This window comes from Diadema setosum, chromosome 13 (assembly GCF_964275005.1).
Source record: "Diadema setosum chromosome 13, eeDiaSeto1, whole genome shotgun sequence".
In the NCBI taxonomy this organism is placed as follows: Eukaryota; Metazoa; Echinodermata; class Echinoidea; order Diadematoida; family Diadematidae; genus Diadema; species Diadema setosum.
In genome coordinates this window covers 27342149-27362151 of record NC_092697.1, presented here as the reverse complement: position 1 = coordinate 27362151, position 20003 = coordinate 27342149, and the positions used below count along the sequence as shown (strand labels likewise).

The 20003-nt window shown below is 37.9% G+C and overlaps 1 protein-coding gene across 5 annotated transcripts in view; it reads right to left on the bottom strand.

Annotated features, from left to right (window-relative positions):
• LOC140236666 (single-stranded DNA-binding protein 3-like) overlaps positions 1-20003 on the bottom strand; it is a 176051-nt gene that overhangs the window by 75930 nt on the left and 80118 nt on the right. For all 5 annotated transcript variants that reach the window (XM_072316586.1, XM_072316588.1, XM_072316587.1 and 2 more), the window contains one exon: positions 14663-14725. In XM_072316586.1, coding sequence (XP_072172687.1) covers positions 14663-14725 — 63 coding nt within the window. The remainder of the gene's footprint in view (positions 1-14662; positions 14726-20003) is intronic.

Sequence of the window (20003 nt, the reverse complement as noted above, 5' to 3'; positions counted from 1 at the left end):
CACTTAAAGAGATCATGTGTAGTATTCTGTAGTTGTCTCTTACTTTATAGTTGAAGGACTCGGGGGAAAATCCATTATTCTAGTGCCTAGGTCTCGCCCTGCAATGCTCGTAGATCCACAACAAAAACGAAACAGAGGAAAATCCTTCTACACATCTCCAATCAAAACCAGGCAAAATAGACTCAAAGAGATGGAGAAGCATTTGAATCAGATTTACAATCCTCTGTAATTCACCCTTTTTGAGAAAGCAGGTAAACTTGCAAATGATGGCCATATGCTTCTATCACAATTCTATTCTTTTTTTATCATCCTGACCAACTCTCGAATCAATTTCCCATTACCCGCCTATCAAATCAGCTGCACCCATTTAATTCATGCCAAATGCGGCTGCCCTATACAAGATTTCTGTGGATCTATCGATCCTTCCCTGACTTAAGAAAAAAAAAAAAAAAAGATAGAAGGTCCACGATATCAAATTGCACAGAACTATGCGTCGCTAGTATGTCAAGAACTTTTTGACCATGAAGTGCATGGAGCACTGCAACAAGACTACTGTACCACATTATTACCAAAAGATGATAATTTCCCCTCCCATCTCCCCATACCTTTTCTATGTGCCCAATTCTTGCTATATTTCCCCTTCTCCCACCCCACCCCTTTTCATTTCATCTTGTTCTCTCTCTGAATACATGTACGAAGCATATTATGATCCAAACTTCTGACGATTGATATAAATGATCCCCTAACAGGCGGCGAGTCCATCAAAATTTGGAGCCATTCTCTCTGACAACATGTTGATGCTGTCTGGCAGACAAAATAGACGACCTACCCCGCTGTGACGGCAGCAGAGCACAATCAAATTGACCAAGGAAACAGATGCACAATGACATCTTACATATCTCTGAAGCTTGAAATATATATTCCTTGAAGTATATGCCGCACCAACTGAAATGGAGAATATGACAACTTCGATGAATATATATATGTACAAACACACCCAGATAGATATCGAAGAGGGTCTCTGAAGACAGGACAGAACAGGGATCACTAATAAGAATACTGGATTCACTGCACTCAAGAGTAAAATCTGCCTGATTAACTAGTAGTGGGTCTTTTGAGAAGGGAGGACGAGCAAGGATCACTGATAAGACTACTAGATTCACTGTGCTCGGTAGTAAAACTGCACTTATTAATTTGGTATGATAAACATCTGGAGTATTATTCCCTCGTATTTCTACAAGCTGACCGCCAATAGTTTCTCTGCTCACATTCTAATTCATCATTCTGTTAATTGCACGTATTCATTTTTACAATACATATCAAAGTACTTGCTTCCAGTCTACTTTTCAGTAATGCACCAGTATTTTGAGAGAGATGATCACTCCGGATGTCTCAGGGGAATTGCAAAAAGTTCCATGAATCATAATTTGTCATAATTTGTAATAATGAATAATAGTCTGTAAAGCGCATTGAAACCCTGAAGTGCGTGAAATGCGCTATATAAAAACCAGCTATTATTATTATTATTTATTATAATTTCTTTGGACCAGTATCAATGAAGCAAAATCAAATAAACCATCTCCTTTCTAAATCCTAACCCAAATTACCACATGCATAAAGGAATATCACAATAACATACAGTGAAGGTGTGTATTAAACATTCTATATTCCAAGTGATACAGATAAATCACAGAAACTAAGTTTAATGTAAAATTGATATTGCTGCTATTTTCCTTCATGGTATTATGTGCACTGCATGCTTTAATTCTATCATGTTGGGACTGAGACACAGAAAATCCAAAACCTTTGTAAGATCCTTCTCTCGATTTATATGTAAAGGCATGGCTTAGGAATATTGAACATTTCTTGGTCTATCTTGACACTTGATTCATGATATGAAATTTTGCATTCATTGTCTCACCAACTGTCACCTAATTTTAATTCACTTCTTTTCCTCTGTTCTGTTTTACAACTTCCCAACACCTTTCCCATTCACTTGAAAGCTGATACAAGCATTTAATACTGGTACTGTAGTGGGAGGGGAATAAAACCTGTAGCTGTTATTCCAAATCTAGTGTCATTCGCTCTGATCTGTTTAGGATTTGATTCATTTATATTCAAGCTCCTACAAAAGGAGAGCAAGAATAATATTGATGTCTGTACCTATTCACAATAGCATTGCCATCTTGACAGAGATTTCATGTGAAAACAGTGCTTCTCTTGGGCATGATATGCAATGAGTTATGAAATATTGGCAGATATTTTGGGCGAAGATTCTTCTGCACATCTACACTAACTAAGCACACATCTTGAGAAATAATAACATTGCTCTATTCAACATCAATAACCAATTTCATTTCCACCCTGTGTGCACCTGACACGGCGGCTGTATGATGAAATCATGTCCCTTCTTGTTGGTCCCCCCCCCCCCCATTGGTCTTTTTTTAATCATATCTGAAAAGGCGACTCATTCCAATCAAAATCTGCTGTCAGAAGCACTTTGGATATGCCACGGTTGTGATCAATATTGCAACGATGTGGTCCAATGTGCATACATGCACGGCTAAAGGATGATAAAAGGAAAAAAAAAAAAAGCAGGGCCAATAACTTTCACCAGGCATCAGTCCTAAACATCTGTCACGCCACATTTGGCTCTCGTTCGTGATTAAACGTCTATTGACCATGTACGTAATGTGAAGGCTGCTGGGCTTCATTTGATGAAATATCGCCCGTGAGGGGAAGACACACAGTCAACCTCAATTTTTCAATCTCTCTGCCCGAACGGAAGTCTGGACAAAATGATGTTTCATTCATCGTCATAACCCCAAAACACGCACATATGCTAGGTTGTACCATAAATATTTGCAGGGAACTGAAAATTCTTCTTTTAAACCTTTCCAAGAAATTTCTCTTTGCATTTGGCATTGGTTATGGAAGAGCTTATCAGCTCAAACTTCAGCTCAAACTACCACTCTGCTTGGCTCAGGATTAAACTACATTCCCTGGATTTTCTTCTTGTAGATGCCATGGAATCCACAGTAAGTTTTCGTGTTACCCATCGATGAATGCATCTTATTTCTTGGGCCAGTGTTACAGTATCACTACAAAGGAAATAAAAGTTTATTACATGAAAATCGCTTTTGAAACGGCTGAAAAAAACAAAATGGTCCTAATAAAAGGTGGAACCCATCTTTTATTAGGATCACTTTGTTTCTGAATATCTCTGCTATTTCAAAAGTGATTTTTATGGAAAAAAAACCCACTTAGAATTCCTTAGAATTATATGCCTCTTCATACTTTATAAGTGGTTTCTCATTAAATCTAAAAAAAAAAACTGAAGCCCATCTCAACCAAACTATACTATCCCTTTAATCTATCACTAGTTTCTTTTTGTTCCTTCTCCTTCCAGCCTATCATTTGTTCTATCATCATCCTCCCGTGATTGTCTAAAACTCTACACACATCTTAAATTGTACAATGCTGTTTTTGATGGTTCGTGCTTGTAGCCAGGGGTGACCGTAATGTCGAGACTGCCTTGGTCAAAAGCAATTAAAACGTCAGCAGTGAACATTTACCGTTTGGATCTCCGCATGACAAATATAGCATCTACGGGGAGACTATAAAAGCAATATTTTGCAGCTGATGCAATTAATTTGCTCAGCTGACAAGGGGCTTGAAGAATAACCCTTGGATCTTTCCAACAAAATCTCACGGGATGTGCTTGAAAATTAATGACCATCTGTTTCTTTGCTAAACATCTGCACAGGAAGGTAGCACAAGTGAATACACTATTTGCAGTTTTGTAGAAGTTGAGAGAACAACAAAATGACATGCCCAACACTTTCCATCATCCTACACCGACTATCCCCCCCCCCCCACTTAGCCTCACTAGAGATTAAAAGACTAGGGTGCTCTTCACAGTTGTTTTTTCATCATTAACACGGCATTTATGAGTGAAAGGTAAGAACCCATGTTTGGGATTTCTTTGGGTATTTGAGTGTATCGTGTCCTGTCAGGTAAGTAGGACGATCAAGAACCTGAATCCATGAATTTTAAAACAAAGCACTTCTTTGAATATTTCCTTGAAATCTATACAGCGACAAGTACTTTCAATTGCATGAGTGCAGTCAGTGTACATTGAACTTTCATACTCTTCTATTAAAATAAATCTTGTGTCTAAGTAGCACCTCTCCTTTGCTTTTTTTTTTTTTTTTTGGGGGGGGGGGTCGATTTGTTTGCATTTTCTCTTCATAATTTACTGTGGTAGTCTTGTCCCAGCCTCATTCTTTTTCTCACGAGTGGATCAATTGGGCATATGATATACAATATCTCAGTATGACATCCTGGGTTACAAACTCTCTCTCAGCAGCGGACTATCAATGACTGACATTTTGATCGCCCGTATCCCTATCACCTGTTGCAGGTTTTATCTCGGCTATACTGTAGCAACCCCCCCCCCCCCTCCCAAAAAAACAAAAAACAAAAACAAAAACAAAAATAAAACAAAAAATCAAAACAAAAACAAAAACCCACACCATTAAAAAAAAAAAAACAGACTGCAAAGCTCTGATAGTCACATTAACTAATAGCTGGTTTTGCTATTGGTATTGCCCATAGCAGTGATTTATCTAATGCACATTCATTAGTTGGGAAATAAAATAATATACCGGTAGGCACTACTTTTCAACATATGATCATTAGCATTCTAAACATCAAGGAGATATATCTTCTTTTTCAATAGTGTGAAATTAATGTCATTCTACGCACATAATTCAAAGGCATATAGAATAAATCATGCCTCATAAAATGCCTCATTGCCAGATGAAATTAGTCTCCATTCCAGGGTAGCAGAGAGTATATCACTTAAAATTCACAGATGGCAACTCAACCAGAAAGTTAAAAGATTTGAAAAGATGATTGATTTGATGATCTTAATGACCATGCTTATATATTTTTAACCAGTTGTAAGAGCATTTGATGAATTAGTTAATGGCATTGTTCTAGAATAAATCTTGAAAGCACTACCAAAATGTTTTCTCCACAGAGTGTATTAAAGTGTCAGTTTAGGTATCCATATGCTTTCAAATACATAATGGTGAATTTCTCTTTGCTCTCATGGTATGTATAGTGTATTGTTTTAGTCGTTGAGCACTGCTTTTCACCTATCATGAAAATGAGTATTTGCTCTTGTCTGCAACCTGCTGGTGTAAATCCAGCTCCAGCATTTTTATATCACATGAAAATCAATGCAGCCTATGCACAGATTGAGCTGAATGACATCAACCTCAAATGCCTTGTGCTGTTGTCTTACGTTTGTTTTAATCAGTCCAGGGTCGTTTTGCCTCAAATGCAAGATACAACAGGCATAGCCATGCGACAGGCGTTCCTCTACTCTCCTCTAAGGTATGTACAAAATGTACTTGAATTTCTTTTGATTTATATGCCACATATTTCACGAATCCAACTGGTTAAATCACAATCACGGAGAACAGTACTGAACAGACAAATGTATGCCTGCAGGTCACATCCATGTCAGGATCGGATTATATATTTTTGCATGTTTTCAAATGTGCAAATAGCACCCTACTCTCAAAATTCGCGAAAACAAAAACCTCATGACATATATGTCGTTTACTATAACCCTTTATGTGGTTTGAGTGCCCGTCGGCACAGAAAACTCTATAGCATGGTGCATCCCGTCCAATGTCCATGGCACAGAAAGGTTTAATAACAGACCATCCATCACCCCCTCCCCTCAAAAAAGAAAAATCTTGCAACCTATGATGCATCCTATAATACCATTCCAATAGGTCATCTACAAAAAGGTTTACCAGTAATATATTCTATACTTTTACATCTTCTCCCAGTCCCCCCCCCCCCTTCTCCAAAACTAAACTATAAATAAATAATGGGAAGACCATCAGTTTTTTTTTTTTTTTTTTAAATGACAACTTAATAGAGAAATTAATTGCTGAAGTGCTAAGGTCTTCCACACAATCCCATGATACAGTACAATTCCTAGGGGACAAGCAGATACAATGTGGGTAGACAACCTTTTCTCTATATACTATGTCTCCTGTAAGTAGGGAAAGACATCCAGTCTCATCTCTATCTTCATGGTTTTGCTACCTAGTAAAGGCTAGTTTTTTTCCTAGAAACTGCAGGTAATATTTCTCATCTAAACACGCACTTGCAAGAATAACACACCTAATATGCAGCAGGCCACTGCCTGCCTCATACTGGCCAGATTCTGTCACAAGAGGGCAGCATGCCACTGCCTGCACCCTGTACACATGGACTATCATTGGTTCAATTCTAGAATGTTTTGCTCAGCACAAAAGAAAGCAGTGCAGGTTTCTGTGAAAAAGGCCTGTGCATCATCCCCAGCCTTCCCACGATTCAAAGAACACCGAGGTTTTCAGTTGAACTTATTTCCAGTCTGCAGATAAACTGAATAAACTGATAAACTAACATTAGCAGTGGGCCTGGTGGCCCAGGGCCATTCAAAAAAAAAAAAAAAAAATATCAGGCCACCAAACTTCCAAAATTGTTATCTTTTGGCGGCCCATTTGGGCAGCTAAAATTCAAACTAACTTTATATTTATTTTATTTCCGACTACTACATTTCTTTTTTGGGCTATCAAAATGTCAAATTCACAGATTTTAGTGGCCCAGAGAAGAAAGATAGTACCCAGCCCTGCATATGCATTGCATTATATACTATGTAATTTGCCAAACTTGGACATTTAAGACAATTTTGCAAGTGGTTGAATCTGCGATTGAGAAACTCATTGCTGGAGTGAAAATTATTATCCCTCTTAAGAAAGAAAGTTAGCAAATCCATATTCTCAGATACAGTAGAGAACATTCGCGTTACAATGGGCAGTATTTTCAAATGTGTTTGATTTCACATACATACATCAGTCGACACAGCTAAAGTTGTGAACACCCGTTGACTTGTAAGGTTTGTGAAAATAATACCACAAAAAATACAGTGGGTACAGAATTTCATTCTAAAGCTAACCAGGTCAATAAGAATGAGGAACAGACTGACTGCAAGGTGGTATACAAATTTGTAACATCGTATCAAAGATGTGGAAAGTTTGTTTTAAGAGCAATCTTGTATACAAGTAGAAGTCTTGCAGTTATATATCTAAAGCTACTCATTAACTTTTGCATTCAATCATACTAAGTAATGAAGTCCAAATCAATAGACATCATGTAATGAATCTTTAAGTACATATTTCTTAATTATTTCAATGTGACTACAAGTCCACACGGGCAAAAAAAAAATAATAATATAGGTATAATAATAATGATAACATTTAAACAAACATTCAAACAGACCCATCAACTTTCCATGAATTTGCTCAAAGAGATATTTAAGGTTTCCATATTTTCAGACTAAGAGGTATCTACATGTATTGTTTAAAATTCAAAATAAGAATAACATCAATCATACTACCACTTGCAGGAAAAGAAGAATTTCATGAACTACACTGTAGATAGGGGTACATGATATTTGTTTAAGTTGTTGTTTTGTAAGGCTGGTATCTCACTGATCGGCGAATGTTTGCGAACGTAGCGAATTTGAGATTTGCCAACTTTTCTGACGAATGTTAGCGAAAAATCGAGGTTCGCTTCTGCCATTAGTGACAGTTAGCGACTTTTAGCAATGTTTAGTGACAATTAGCAACACTTGAGCAAATGTTTGCAAAAGTGTTTGCGAAACACAGGTGGCGACTATTAGCGACTATTAGCAAATGTTAGCGACAGTTTTGCAAATATTAGCAACTGTTTGCAAATCCCTTGCAACAATTTGCGAATGTTTTGGGACCTGGAAAAGTACCAGGCAATTATGTATAGTCAGACCCATAAAACGAACGGACAACCTTCCACTGCATTCAGATCTCTTGTGACCACCGTTAAAGATGGATTTCCAGAATATGGAAATGAATTTCTGCCAAGAAGAGGCTCAACGTGCTGCTATCCGTGAAGAGCTGCTTTGCCTGGCTGCTGCTACAGCTATCGTACAGCTTATACGAGAAAGAATAAGAAGAAAAACAAGAAAGGAAGAAGAAAAGAAATACGGTTTGGGTCAGAGAGTGGTTGTTGCAGAGGACAGACTTTGCTCAATATGAAAAGCTTTTGCAGCAATTACATGATGGAGATGTCAAGAGCTTCAAGAACTTTCTTAGAGTGGAACCTTGCCTGTTTCAGGAGCTTTTATATAGTTACTTGTTCGCTAGTAGTGGCAAATCAAATAAAAATATTCGCGACACCGTATTACGACCGTTTGCAAATTCTTACGAGTGTTTTGCGATTGTTTGCAACTGTTAGCGAAAATACAAATTCACAAAGAAATTTTGAACATGTTCAAAATTTCTTTGCGACACGAAAAACTGCTTGCGACAATAAAAACCGTTTGTGAACTTCCTTATAACTGTAAACAAACCTTTTGCAACCCTTTACGAACCCTGGCAAAATCCCAATTCGCTACATTCGCAAACGTTCGCCGCTCAGTGAGATACCCCCTTAAATGTTCAGCATCCTCCAGTTTACTCGATAAACATGGTGCCTCATTTCAGTGTACATTTTTATTGTTTGCTTGTCATATTTTTGTTTTTCTCAAAAAAAAGTCAATACAAATTATGACAATGAAATCTCATGCAATTTTTGATACTATGAATAAACAAAGTTAGCAAACAATGGATTATCTGAATTTTGTAACTTCATAAGACAAATTCTTAGATGCATGTAATTTCAACAACATCACACCAAATTCACTGCATCTTGCCAACAGACTAAGAAGATTTCTAAACTGATCAGGGCACTTTATTTATCAAACATACACACACAAACAAACACACACACACACAGTTTGAGACAATAAAAACTGATAATTCAAGGACAATGACTAAATTCACTCAAATTGCATCTTCTTACTCGATGTACATGATTGTTGTAACAACCTGTCGACTTGACTCAAGCATTGAATACTTCACTATGGAGCATGAAATATTTCACTATCAAGCATCAAATATTTCACTGTTGTGCATATTAAACAATATGAAGTCGATTCTGGTTGTCAAGTGTAATGGATGATGCCATCAAGATGTTGTTCTGTTGTGTCTTTGATTGGGTAAAAAATACATCATCATCATCAGCAGCACCATCATCAATAATATCAAGCCATCACCTGACACACATACACATTTGTCATATACACAAACCTAACTTGTCTGGTTGGCAGCAAAACAAATGTAATTGACATATAGCTCTACGACCAAACTGTTTTTCTTTCCTTTTTTCCCCTTTATTCTTTTTATTGTAGCTGACTAGATTTAAGGCATGAATAGATCTAGAGTAATAACACATATTTATTTTTTTTTTTTTTTACACTGCATGATGTTGAATTGGCATTCATACACAGTCAGGCTCAGCTCAAAACACTTAAATCCTTTCAGCAGCATAAGAACAACTACATACCAGATGAAACTTGGCAGAGTATACAGTGCTTTATTGGGAATGTTTTCTATACACTCAAACAAGAGAAAGGAGATAGAATCACAAGAAAAATTGACTGCCTGCATGCTGCCCACCCCCCCCCCCCAAAAAAAAAAAATGGCAAAAAACAGGAAAAGAGTCGAAGGGAGCAAAGAAAAAAAAAAAGACATTACCCGGTATATATGTTGATAGTGACAGCTATAGAGAATTGTGTAAATACAAGCATGAGTGAGTTGCACACTTATCTCCTTACAATATATCAATCTACCTATAAAATAACAAAAGCTGCTGATATTGATAATAAAGATAAAATCATAATCATAATCATGATCATAACCATAATCATAACCATAATCATAATCATGAAAACAACAACTACAATAACAGCAACAGTAAAGCCAACAAAGATTGACCAATATGTTCCTAAGAAACCCATTCATTACAGCCACTTTCATGATCAATGGACAACTGCCTACCACTGCATTTGTGAGAATACTGCCCTCTGGTGACAATAACTTCACTAGTATTAGTAATAAGTTTCTGATGTGTATGATGTCTTGATGATCCTTTCACATTTGTAAATGATTTTACAACAAGCTGTGTTCACACCAGACTAAAAGAAAAACAAACAAACAAAAATAATTGTAGATTAAAGATATATATGCAAGGGTTTTTGTGAGTTTCGTATATAAATAAGTAAATTCATTCGCCGAACTCCAATTCTTCAAGTTCAGAGGGGGTGGGGCACCTCTTCAAAACAAATCAAGAAAAAGCAAGAACAAAATTGGGTTCCCTGAGGCCAGACAGCACATGTTCTCACTTAAAAAGTTCACACATTTTGTAGATCAGCACAGAAGAATACAGGTGTGCTAAGTTTGCGAAAATGCTACCAGCTTGTTTTGTAGATCAGCACAGAATACAGGTGTGCTAAGTTTGCAAAAATGCTAACAGCTTGCCGATGAAGAGGACTTTGAATCAAAAATCACCTCTCCCAACTGCCACTAACTAGCTCTTATGAAACTGCTAAGCTAATATTCTATCACCCCTCCCCTTTTTCAATTCTAGTCAGAGCATCTGAACATGTATGTTGCATTTACAGACTTACAATATTCACTCATGTCATGTTTTGCATTCTTTTCGGAGAAACAAGCTATGATTAGATCTACGAGTGTTGATATACGTGTCCAAATATTTTGCTGAAGTAAAATCAGTCCACACAAATGATGGTACTTGACCCACATGTTCATAACACGAATGTTAATGGTAATTGAGAAGAAAATAACCCAAAGAAGTGACAAAGCACAGACTTGGGTCAACAAACGCACAAAATCATACATGATTCTATACAGCATGTGAAAATGTGAGAAGTCGCCCCTTCACTGTGTCCATTAGATAGCGCGTTTCCGCAAAAATACTCAGAACTTGACAATGCATAGAGCCGTGACAGCGTGTGTGTGATTGGTAAAGGCTGCCTTTCCGAATGCGAGAGCTTCGACTGCTCCCGAAAACAAAGTTTTTGTCGTTAGTGACCCCCTCGTCTCGTGAGGTTTTGCGATAAACATTCATTGGGTACAAAGCAAAACACAATAGATGTGATCCGCTTGCATGTAGTCATACTTGTACTCGTTTGTGAGCTGCTCCTAGGACAACTTACGTCAATCAAACTTGCTTTGTACTGTTCAAGCATCCAAATACGTCTGTGGCTTTGTTCATGTCCTGGTAAAAGTTGACCAATGAAACTGACGGTACCGACCTAGAAGAGGTCAGCTCCAACATCACATTATCCAATCAAACTTCTTTGTCGAGATGCGACAGTCATTAAGGCTCTGACGGAAGGAAAAGAAGCCACGTCTGTGATGACATATTTCAAATGACGCATATCACTAGCCCTTGTTTCTTTTATCTCTATGGAGGAAAGTGTCCTTGAATTGTGGTTAATGACGCGGTTAACAAAGAATTACTTCAGACACTGTGATGTCGGTTCTTGAGAGTGAAAGAGAGGTATGAGGTTTTTCTGGGCCAGAGTACACACCTGAAGGACAAAACCCTACTGATAGTTTTGTCTTGCTTTGTTTTTACCGGTATGACAAATTTCTGAAACTACATCTTTCTTCTGTCGCAAACATGGCAGAGAAAAACATTACACAACAATTGGACGGATCAGACGAACAACAGAAAAACAGTGAAACAAAAACACTGTGGCCATGAACCACTGACCTCCAACACATTTATGACTTTAAAAAGAAAATAACACATAACAATTTATGATTCCAGTATTCCAAAGCACATTTACTAATTTACTAAACTGCCAATCAGTATTTTTTTTTCTGCACATTTTGAAATCGGAAGTTATTTTCCTGTCTGTGTTTGTATTCTTTTTCTTTTCCTTTGCGCATTGCCAGTCTAGCACATATTTTAACATTTACAGAAATACCTACAGAAATATGGATCTTCAGCTACAGTACTGCTTTTAAAGAGTGACCGGGTGACACTCTAATTTGCCTGCACGCTCTTCATCGTCATGACAACACACTTTTCTTCTCTCTTTGACATTTTGTTTTTCCTACAGTCCCCAGACACACAGTTTACAGCGCACATGGCAGAACGGACAGAAGTCTCCCTCATAAGGTGAGAAGTTATGTAAAGGGATCGTATAGTTTTGGTTGAGACCTAATTTCAGGTTTCTAACATTTTTTAGTAAGAAAATGAGAAACCTCTTATGAAATATGAAAGAGCATGTAATTCCATGAGGAATTCAACATTTATTTGGTGAAAATTGGTTTTGAAATTACTGAGATATCCAAAACAGAGCGATTCTAATAAAGTGTGGGACCCACATCAATACGATCGCTTTGTTTTACTTTGTTTTTGGATGTGTTAGTAATTCCACACCCGATTTTCATCAAATAAACTTAGAATTCCATTTAAAATAGTATGCTCTATACTATTTCATAAGTGTTTTTGTGGCATCTCGCAAAAAGTTACAAGCCAAATTTTCATCTCCACCAATGCTGTACCATCCCTTTAATGAAATTCCTGTCTCATTTTCAAAGGCAAGGAATCACATTCTTTAAAGACAACAGCACTCACTTTCCGGTGAGGGCCTACCAATCTCCTTTACCGTGTCACTCACAAGGGGCTCCCGACTCTAGATGTCAATGTGACTACTATCTTTTCAGACAAGATCATTGCGAAAATCTGTGCCATATGACATACATTTCATTTCTGTTCAATGTTCAGCAAAAGTGGTACAATGTATCGACACTGCAGATGCGGTGACATCTGTAAAGATCCTCTTTAGAGAAGGTGTGGCACAGGGCTAAACATTAGTGGTGGCCTGGAACCACTAAAAAATTGATGTCGTGCCACCAAATTTTTTCCAAAAAGGCTATCTTTTGTTGACCTGATCGGGCAACTACATTGTATTTAAGATTAAAAATGGAATGTCATGTTTCCATTTATTTTGGGCAAATACGTTTCTTTTTTGGGCCGCCAAAATTTCAGATTAAGAGATTTTAGTGGCCAAAATGGGCTTCCAGAGAAAAAAATTAGTGTCGAGCCTCGGCAAACATCTCCATAGTTCCTTTCTCCTTGTCAATCTTCTAACATTCTCTCCTTCGACAACCCCCCCCCCTTTTTTTTCTCTCTCTCTCTCTGTGTCAATCTGTCCTTTTCCCTACTTCTCTACTTATCTGCCATTTTCTTTTCTTTTTATTTTTCATTTTTGGCTGCATTAATTCAGCTTTTCATTTTCTTTAGATTTCACTGTGCCAATTTCTGTATCCCTCCTCCTTCTTTTTCATATCCACTAATATATCATATATACCTAACCTGATTTCTTCGGTGTATTCTCACTGTGCATATCCTTCTTGTAAATTCAATCATTATCTGCTGTGCCACATCACTTTATTTAACCACAGTGCTGAGCATACAAGTCACTCGTTCCCCTCCCCCCCCCCCCCCCCCCCGGCCCATATTTGTATGGCAACCATTTTCACATGTGAGACCTACCAACAACAACCACAACAAAAAGAAGAATGTAAAGTGAATAATGATCACGCAACTACATAGTGTAATCTGTACCTGCTGAGTAACACACTGATCTGTGGTTTCATCCTTTCATTGCTGATATCACATAGAAACCACACACACACACACACACACACATAAACATGAAAATATGCACATACACGAAACCATCAACATCACCACCATCCCATATATAACAGCCAGAGGATGTACATTGTAGCTTCATACAAACTATAGAGACATAAATACAATAAAAAATATATAAATGATATGTATGTATATTAGATCCATCCATTCATAAATACACATTTGTACATACATACATACATACATACATAGAGGTATAACTGTATGCATATGGATAGATGGGCAGAGTTAGAGATGTGTGTGTGTATTTAATTTTCATTCATTGACTTTGCAGGAGATCAGGAGCATTTCAATTTATACATGTATTCTTGCATCACTCGATTTACCACTCTTCCTGGGACATATCACAAGACATGTTTTCTTTTTTGCCTTTTAAAGATACGGTAGCATGGGGATACCATGGGGTAGGAAGCCTGGTCCAGCATGAATATATTTGAGAATACCCATAGCAAATTGTGCGTAGTTCTATCACTGATCTCTATGTGAGTACACACACAGCCAAAAAATCTTGACTGGAATTGACCATTACCTAGGAGTGTACACTTCCAGGCATATATTCTCTGATGGGCACTATTTGTGGTTTTAGAATGTACCCTGGTGGTCAGTATTAAAAGATTGATTCAATCAAACCATCCATGTTTCCCCAAGCTACCAGGTTTTTCATGAATATAAAAACTTGCAGGTTTCCCTTGTGTGCATATACATACATGCTAGAAATATGTCATAAGAAACAAGAGAGAGAAAATACCTTCATAAAAAAAATTTAAAAAAATATATAAAATGATAATAATAGTGTTAGTGATAATGATAATAATGATAATAATAATAATAATAATAATAATAATAATAATAATAATAATAATAATAATAATAATAATAATAATAATAATAATAATAATAATAATAATAAATCATAAATTATAATAATACATGTAACAATGATGAAAATTAGTCGAAGAGACGAAAGGAAGCAACATACCTGATTTCCTGGCATTCTAACTGGCCCTCTGGGTCCACCGGGGTACCTTGGTGACATGAAAGGCTGCAGAGAGAAGTCAAGGATAGAAAGATAGATAGATGGATACATGGATAGAAAGATAGATAGATAGATAGACAGATAGATAGATAGATAGATAGATAGATATATAGATAGATAGATTTGTAGATAGATAGATAAACAGAGATAGATAGATGGATATAAATGGATGGATAGATAGAAACGGAGAGATAGATGGATAGACATATAGATAGATAGATAGATAGATAGACGGACAGACAGACAGATAGATAGATGGACAGATAGACAGATAGGTAGATAGATAAATAGAGATAGATGGATATATAGATATACAGATAGACAGATAGATAGATAGTTGGATAGATAGAAAGAGATTGATTGATAGAGAGATAGACACAGAGGGAGAGAGAACAAAGAGAAACATTTGATACCTATCAATGATAAGCATGGGCAAACAATCTCAAGTAGCTGATTATCCATAAACATCAAAGAGAAAGCTTTGTTTCCGGTTACAAAAGTATCTTCTTAGAAGCAAAACTCTCCTTTTCCTGTAACATCACATTGACAACAATTAGAATTGGGTCAAATGATCAGAAACTGCTCAACAAATGTTGTATGGCAAAAAACAAGGAAAAATGATACCACTTTCTGTCTTGCATGTGGCCAACACAACAACCATCACAGCTTACTACTTTCGAACATGACATGACTCCTTGTCAAACATCCTGGTGTTGTAACTTTTTCAATAGTTTTTTTTTTTTTCCCATCATTTCCCTACCATTGCATGGACTGAAACTAGAGAATGATACATCGGTCTTGAACAAAGATAGCTTGCCCTCTCCCAAGAAAAAAAAAAAGAAGCCAGCCTTAAAAGAGAACAATGATTTCCTGGGGTGCTATGCATATACTGTATACGCCATATATTTCGCGAGTCTAAATTTTCGCGAATCAGGAATTCCCGACGACTTCACGAGTGGTTAAATTCACGATTGTTAAGTCCTGTACTGAACGGAGAAATGTACACGCGTACGTCATATGCACATCAGGATCAGAGTCAATATTTTCGCGTGTCTTTGATTTCGCAATTAGCACCTGACTCGCGAAATTCGCGAAAATTAAAACCTCGCGAAATATTTGGCGAATACAGTAATCGTAATGGGTCATCTTGGAGGAAATGTCTTGTAGTTTGGAAGCCCTGCTCTATGTTTTAAATCAAATGTTTTTCAAGGGAATTGTGACTCATATTTTCATTTCTCATATCCCTGTCACATTCAAGCACAGCATGAATATCATTCATTACTAGCAACAACAAAAAAAAAATAGTTGAAGCTTCATGTGCACACACGTTGCGAGTGTTGAAGGATAATCTGTTTTCTAGGGAGGTTGGTAAGTATTTTCCCATCTTCTAACAAACTTGATCATGAAATCTAGGTGCACTAGTCTTCTCTACAGGTGTCTGGACAGATACGCTCTCACAGTAACAAAAACAAAAAAAAAAGGGTTAAGACGCTGTTCTTTCTTGGCAGATAAGACAAACATAAAAAATAGGAAGGAAACTGCGGAAAGTGCACACTGAAAATGTGCCAATAAAGCCGGTAAACTGGAGAACTGCTTGCAACAATCCATAACAATATTGCAGGGCATTCGGGCAAGTGTCTACACATTCAACAGGCAAGTTGTACCCATTCATCCTATTTGTTCTAGAGTGAGTTTCAGTTGCCCCAGGGCAAATGGTTATGTGGGATTGTGGCACCTTGGTATTGTGTATTTTATAAACACGACAAAGCCTTAGAGGCAAGCATATATGTAAGATATTCATGATCATCTGTTGTACTATATCAGTGAGGAATACTTCGTAAATGGTTTCTGTGTTTTTGTTGGTTTCTACGCATGTACAACTTTGTAGGAATACTGCCTCCCAGAATACATATTCCCCTCTCTATCACAGGCTGATTGACGTCTAAAGAAAAACATATCATTCATTCTACAGCTCATCAGTCGCTGTCACTACATCGTTCAATTAATCCACCGACTCCCGTGCGTGGCTGCGTCCCATCGCATCGATACACGGCCAGTGAGGTTCCCATGTGCTAGGGGTTAACAATGCCATCATCAGCTTATCCATACATCACAGCCGGAAGCAATGGCTATGTCATCCCCATGACTCAGGAATTCATATCCAGGCAACTCTGACACGCTATGACCCCACGGTATATACATTTCGAAGGTAGGTCACATCAAGCCATGCTCTCCACAATATTTAAAGCAGGAAGTGAAACATAAATCAGTCGACCAACTTTCACGCAAAGTCTGGCCTAGCTTTTTCATTCCTTTATAACTAAATGTTTCCTCTCAGTTGAGGAACAATTATACTCTATGCCTAAAGTGTTTTGTTTTTTTTTATTTCAATGTTCAGTTTCTGGTGTGTCTCTCTCAGATATCAAATCTTATACAAAGTAACCTCAAAGGTGTCAAGTCATTTCAAGAGAAAGTACCACCACCATATCTTGTTGTTGGTACTGCATGTTTGAGATGGGGGGGGGGGGGGAGAGAGATATGTAGGGTGATTATCTACATGCACTCATGTGCACACTTGAAGAATAATACTGACAATGGAGAATCAGTTTTGAATTGGGTCTGACTTCAAAACAGGACTTTTAAACCAGACACTACTTGCAATCAACCACAGAGCCTTCTCTTACTGACAGTACACTTTGCACAGAGCTGCCAACTTTTGTAAAAGTCTTTCAGTACTATGATGGCTGAAAATCAGTAATTTGCACCTTTTTTTGAGTGAAAATCAGTAATCCTTAACATTGTTATAGAATTTATCACAGACAATGATTTCTAAAATCAGTAATTTGCTTGTAACCTTCAGTATTCTTGTCCAATTTCAGTAGAAATTACTGAAAATCAGTACTAGTTGGCAGCTCTGTTTGCACCATTCGGAGACTGGTGTAATTCTTTAGCATGGCACAGCAACAGCCCAATAGCCTCTTTCTGGGATTTTTTTTCCCCCTTTCTTTCTTCTTTTTTCACAACCAAATGATTCTCCTCCAATTAGAAAATTATCTGGTTTCCCACACAAGTGACTCAGTATATTTGAGAATGGGTTGACCTTGTTCTTCTAGCACCTAGAAGAGGAGCGAAGGACACTACCGAATATCAGCATCAGTAAACTTTGTGTCCCACCTCTCGGTGCATCACTGGGACTTGAGATATGGTGACAAGTCATCATTTTCTTCCAGGGGACAGAGTTGATTGTCCGTCCTCAGACAAAGTACAGCAACTGTGCCGCCCGTCTGCGTTGTGAGTTGAATTCCTTTATTGAATTTATGGGGACTATTGATCATATCCTCCACCCAAACACCCTCCCAACCCCGACACTCTCCCAGATTCTTGGGACGGGCAACGCAACAAGAAGGCAGAGGTGCAGAGACAAGCTCTTACGTCTGTCTGCCACATGCCACCAATCGGTGGCGCTCTAGAGACGAACGCCACAATTATCTCATTAATGAAGGTTGGGGAGTCATCTGCTATTTGGTGGCAGGAATGGAGGATTTTTTGAAAGGGGAAGGCGGTTGCGGAGGGGGGGGGGGGGAGTATCAGAAAGGGAACAACTGTCAAAACACATCAGGGAGTTTCCTGAATGACTACCGCAAATTTTCCAAGCAGGTATGTATCTGTACGTATCTTCCAGAGAACCCACACTTACTCCTGTGCACAGACAGACAGGCGGACAGACAGACATGCGGACAGACAGACAGACAGACAGACACGTACACACACACACACACACACACACACATTTCCCTTGTAAGATCAATGTGTGCTTGTGAATTCTGCTCTCACTCTGTTGATCACGCACACATACAAAAAAAAAATGGCAATTCATATACCTCTGTCTTGCTGAATTCCCTTTTTTTTCTTCAAATTTCATACACCCTATCATGGTTTCGAATTACAGCGAATTATCAAAAATATTAACAAGAAAAAATATCACTTAGCAGCTTATATCAGTTGTCAAAAGACACATACACACATGCAGACACATGCACAAAATGTCTTGAACACAAGATGCAGCTTATAAACATGATTTCTGTAGAAATTCCTAAGTCTACCACAATCGCACGTGAAGCATTGTGCCATAATGCTAATCCATTGTTAGCTAACAGAAGTTCCAGAAATGTCAAAGAAAGAAATGTCTGGGTCTAGATCTTACAGCTTAGGTCTGTTGTTCCTTCTTCAACTGAGCTTTTGTGCATTGATAAGAACCAATCCCTCCCAACTTTTTTGAGCCGATTGGTTTGTTTTTCTTCTCTCTTCTTTTATTACGTTCTGGCACAGATGTTTTGAAACTATGTATTTGTCAATGCAGAGGCATTTCATAATTCCATTTCCGTTTGTATCTCCAGTGCGCAACAATGTCCTTTGTGACAGAATGATACATTGTTGAACCTTAGTGGGTTTATCAACCTTTCGTGACACTGTACTGCGAATTTTCGGGCCACAAAATAACCGAATGCCAAGAAAATACCTTGGCAAGTCATTGTTATTTACATGAGGAGAAAAAAAAAGGATTACAGTTATACAGAAGAACAGCTTGTATTGTTCTTCTCTGTCTTACTCCACTGTTTTTCTCCAAAGGTACACCTTTGCTCAAAGGCAAAACATGGATTAAAGTGATAAAACCCTTGAGATAAAAATGTTCCCCTCACAAAAAAAAAAGAAAAACAAAAGGTGCATACACCATACCATTTCATCCTTTCAGGATACCATTATCATTCCCTGTGTTTTGCGTTGGTCAAGATGGTCAAACTCTTCAGATGACCACAGTGGCAAGTTTGACCAGCTCTGGGTATGAACATCCATTTACAAGCAGAGAAATTCATCCTTCTTTTCTACCCCCCCCCCATATCTTATTCTAACATGCCATGATGTCTGGACTAATTAATGCTTTTCAGGGATTTGGTTGTGAGAAGGGACATCGCTACATTGAAGGGTGCATCATGGTATTGCTCTAGATGCTTAATCTTTCTTGCAAGTCACCTGTCAATTTCATACCACACACAAGCCAGGACTAGCTGCCACACAAACGTCTTTCAGGTCAAACTGCCTCCCAGAAGACAAGAATGAGCTTGCTCCTCCTCGGCACAACGTCAGCGCAATGTTGCAAGAGCAATTATGAACGTCACACAATGACATCTTTCCCCCGACAGATGAGAAGAGAGATAGGCAATGCCAATTGCCAACATTGTCCCTGGATAGAGGAAATCATTGCCCTCAACGATAAGACAGATTG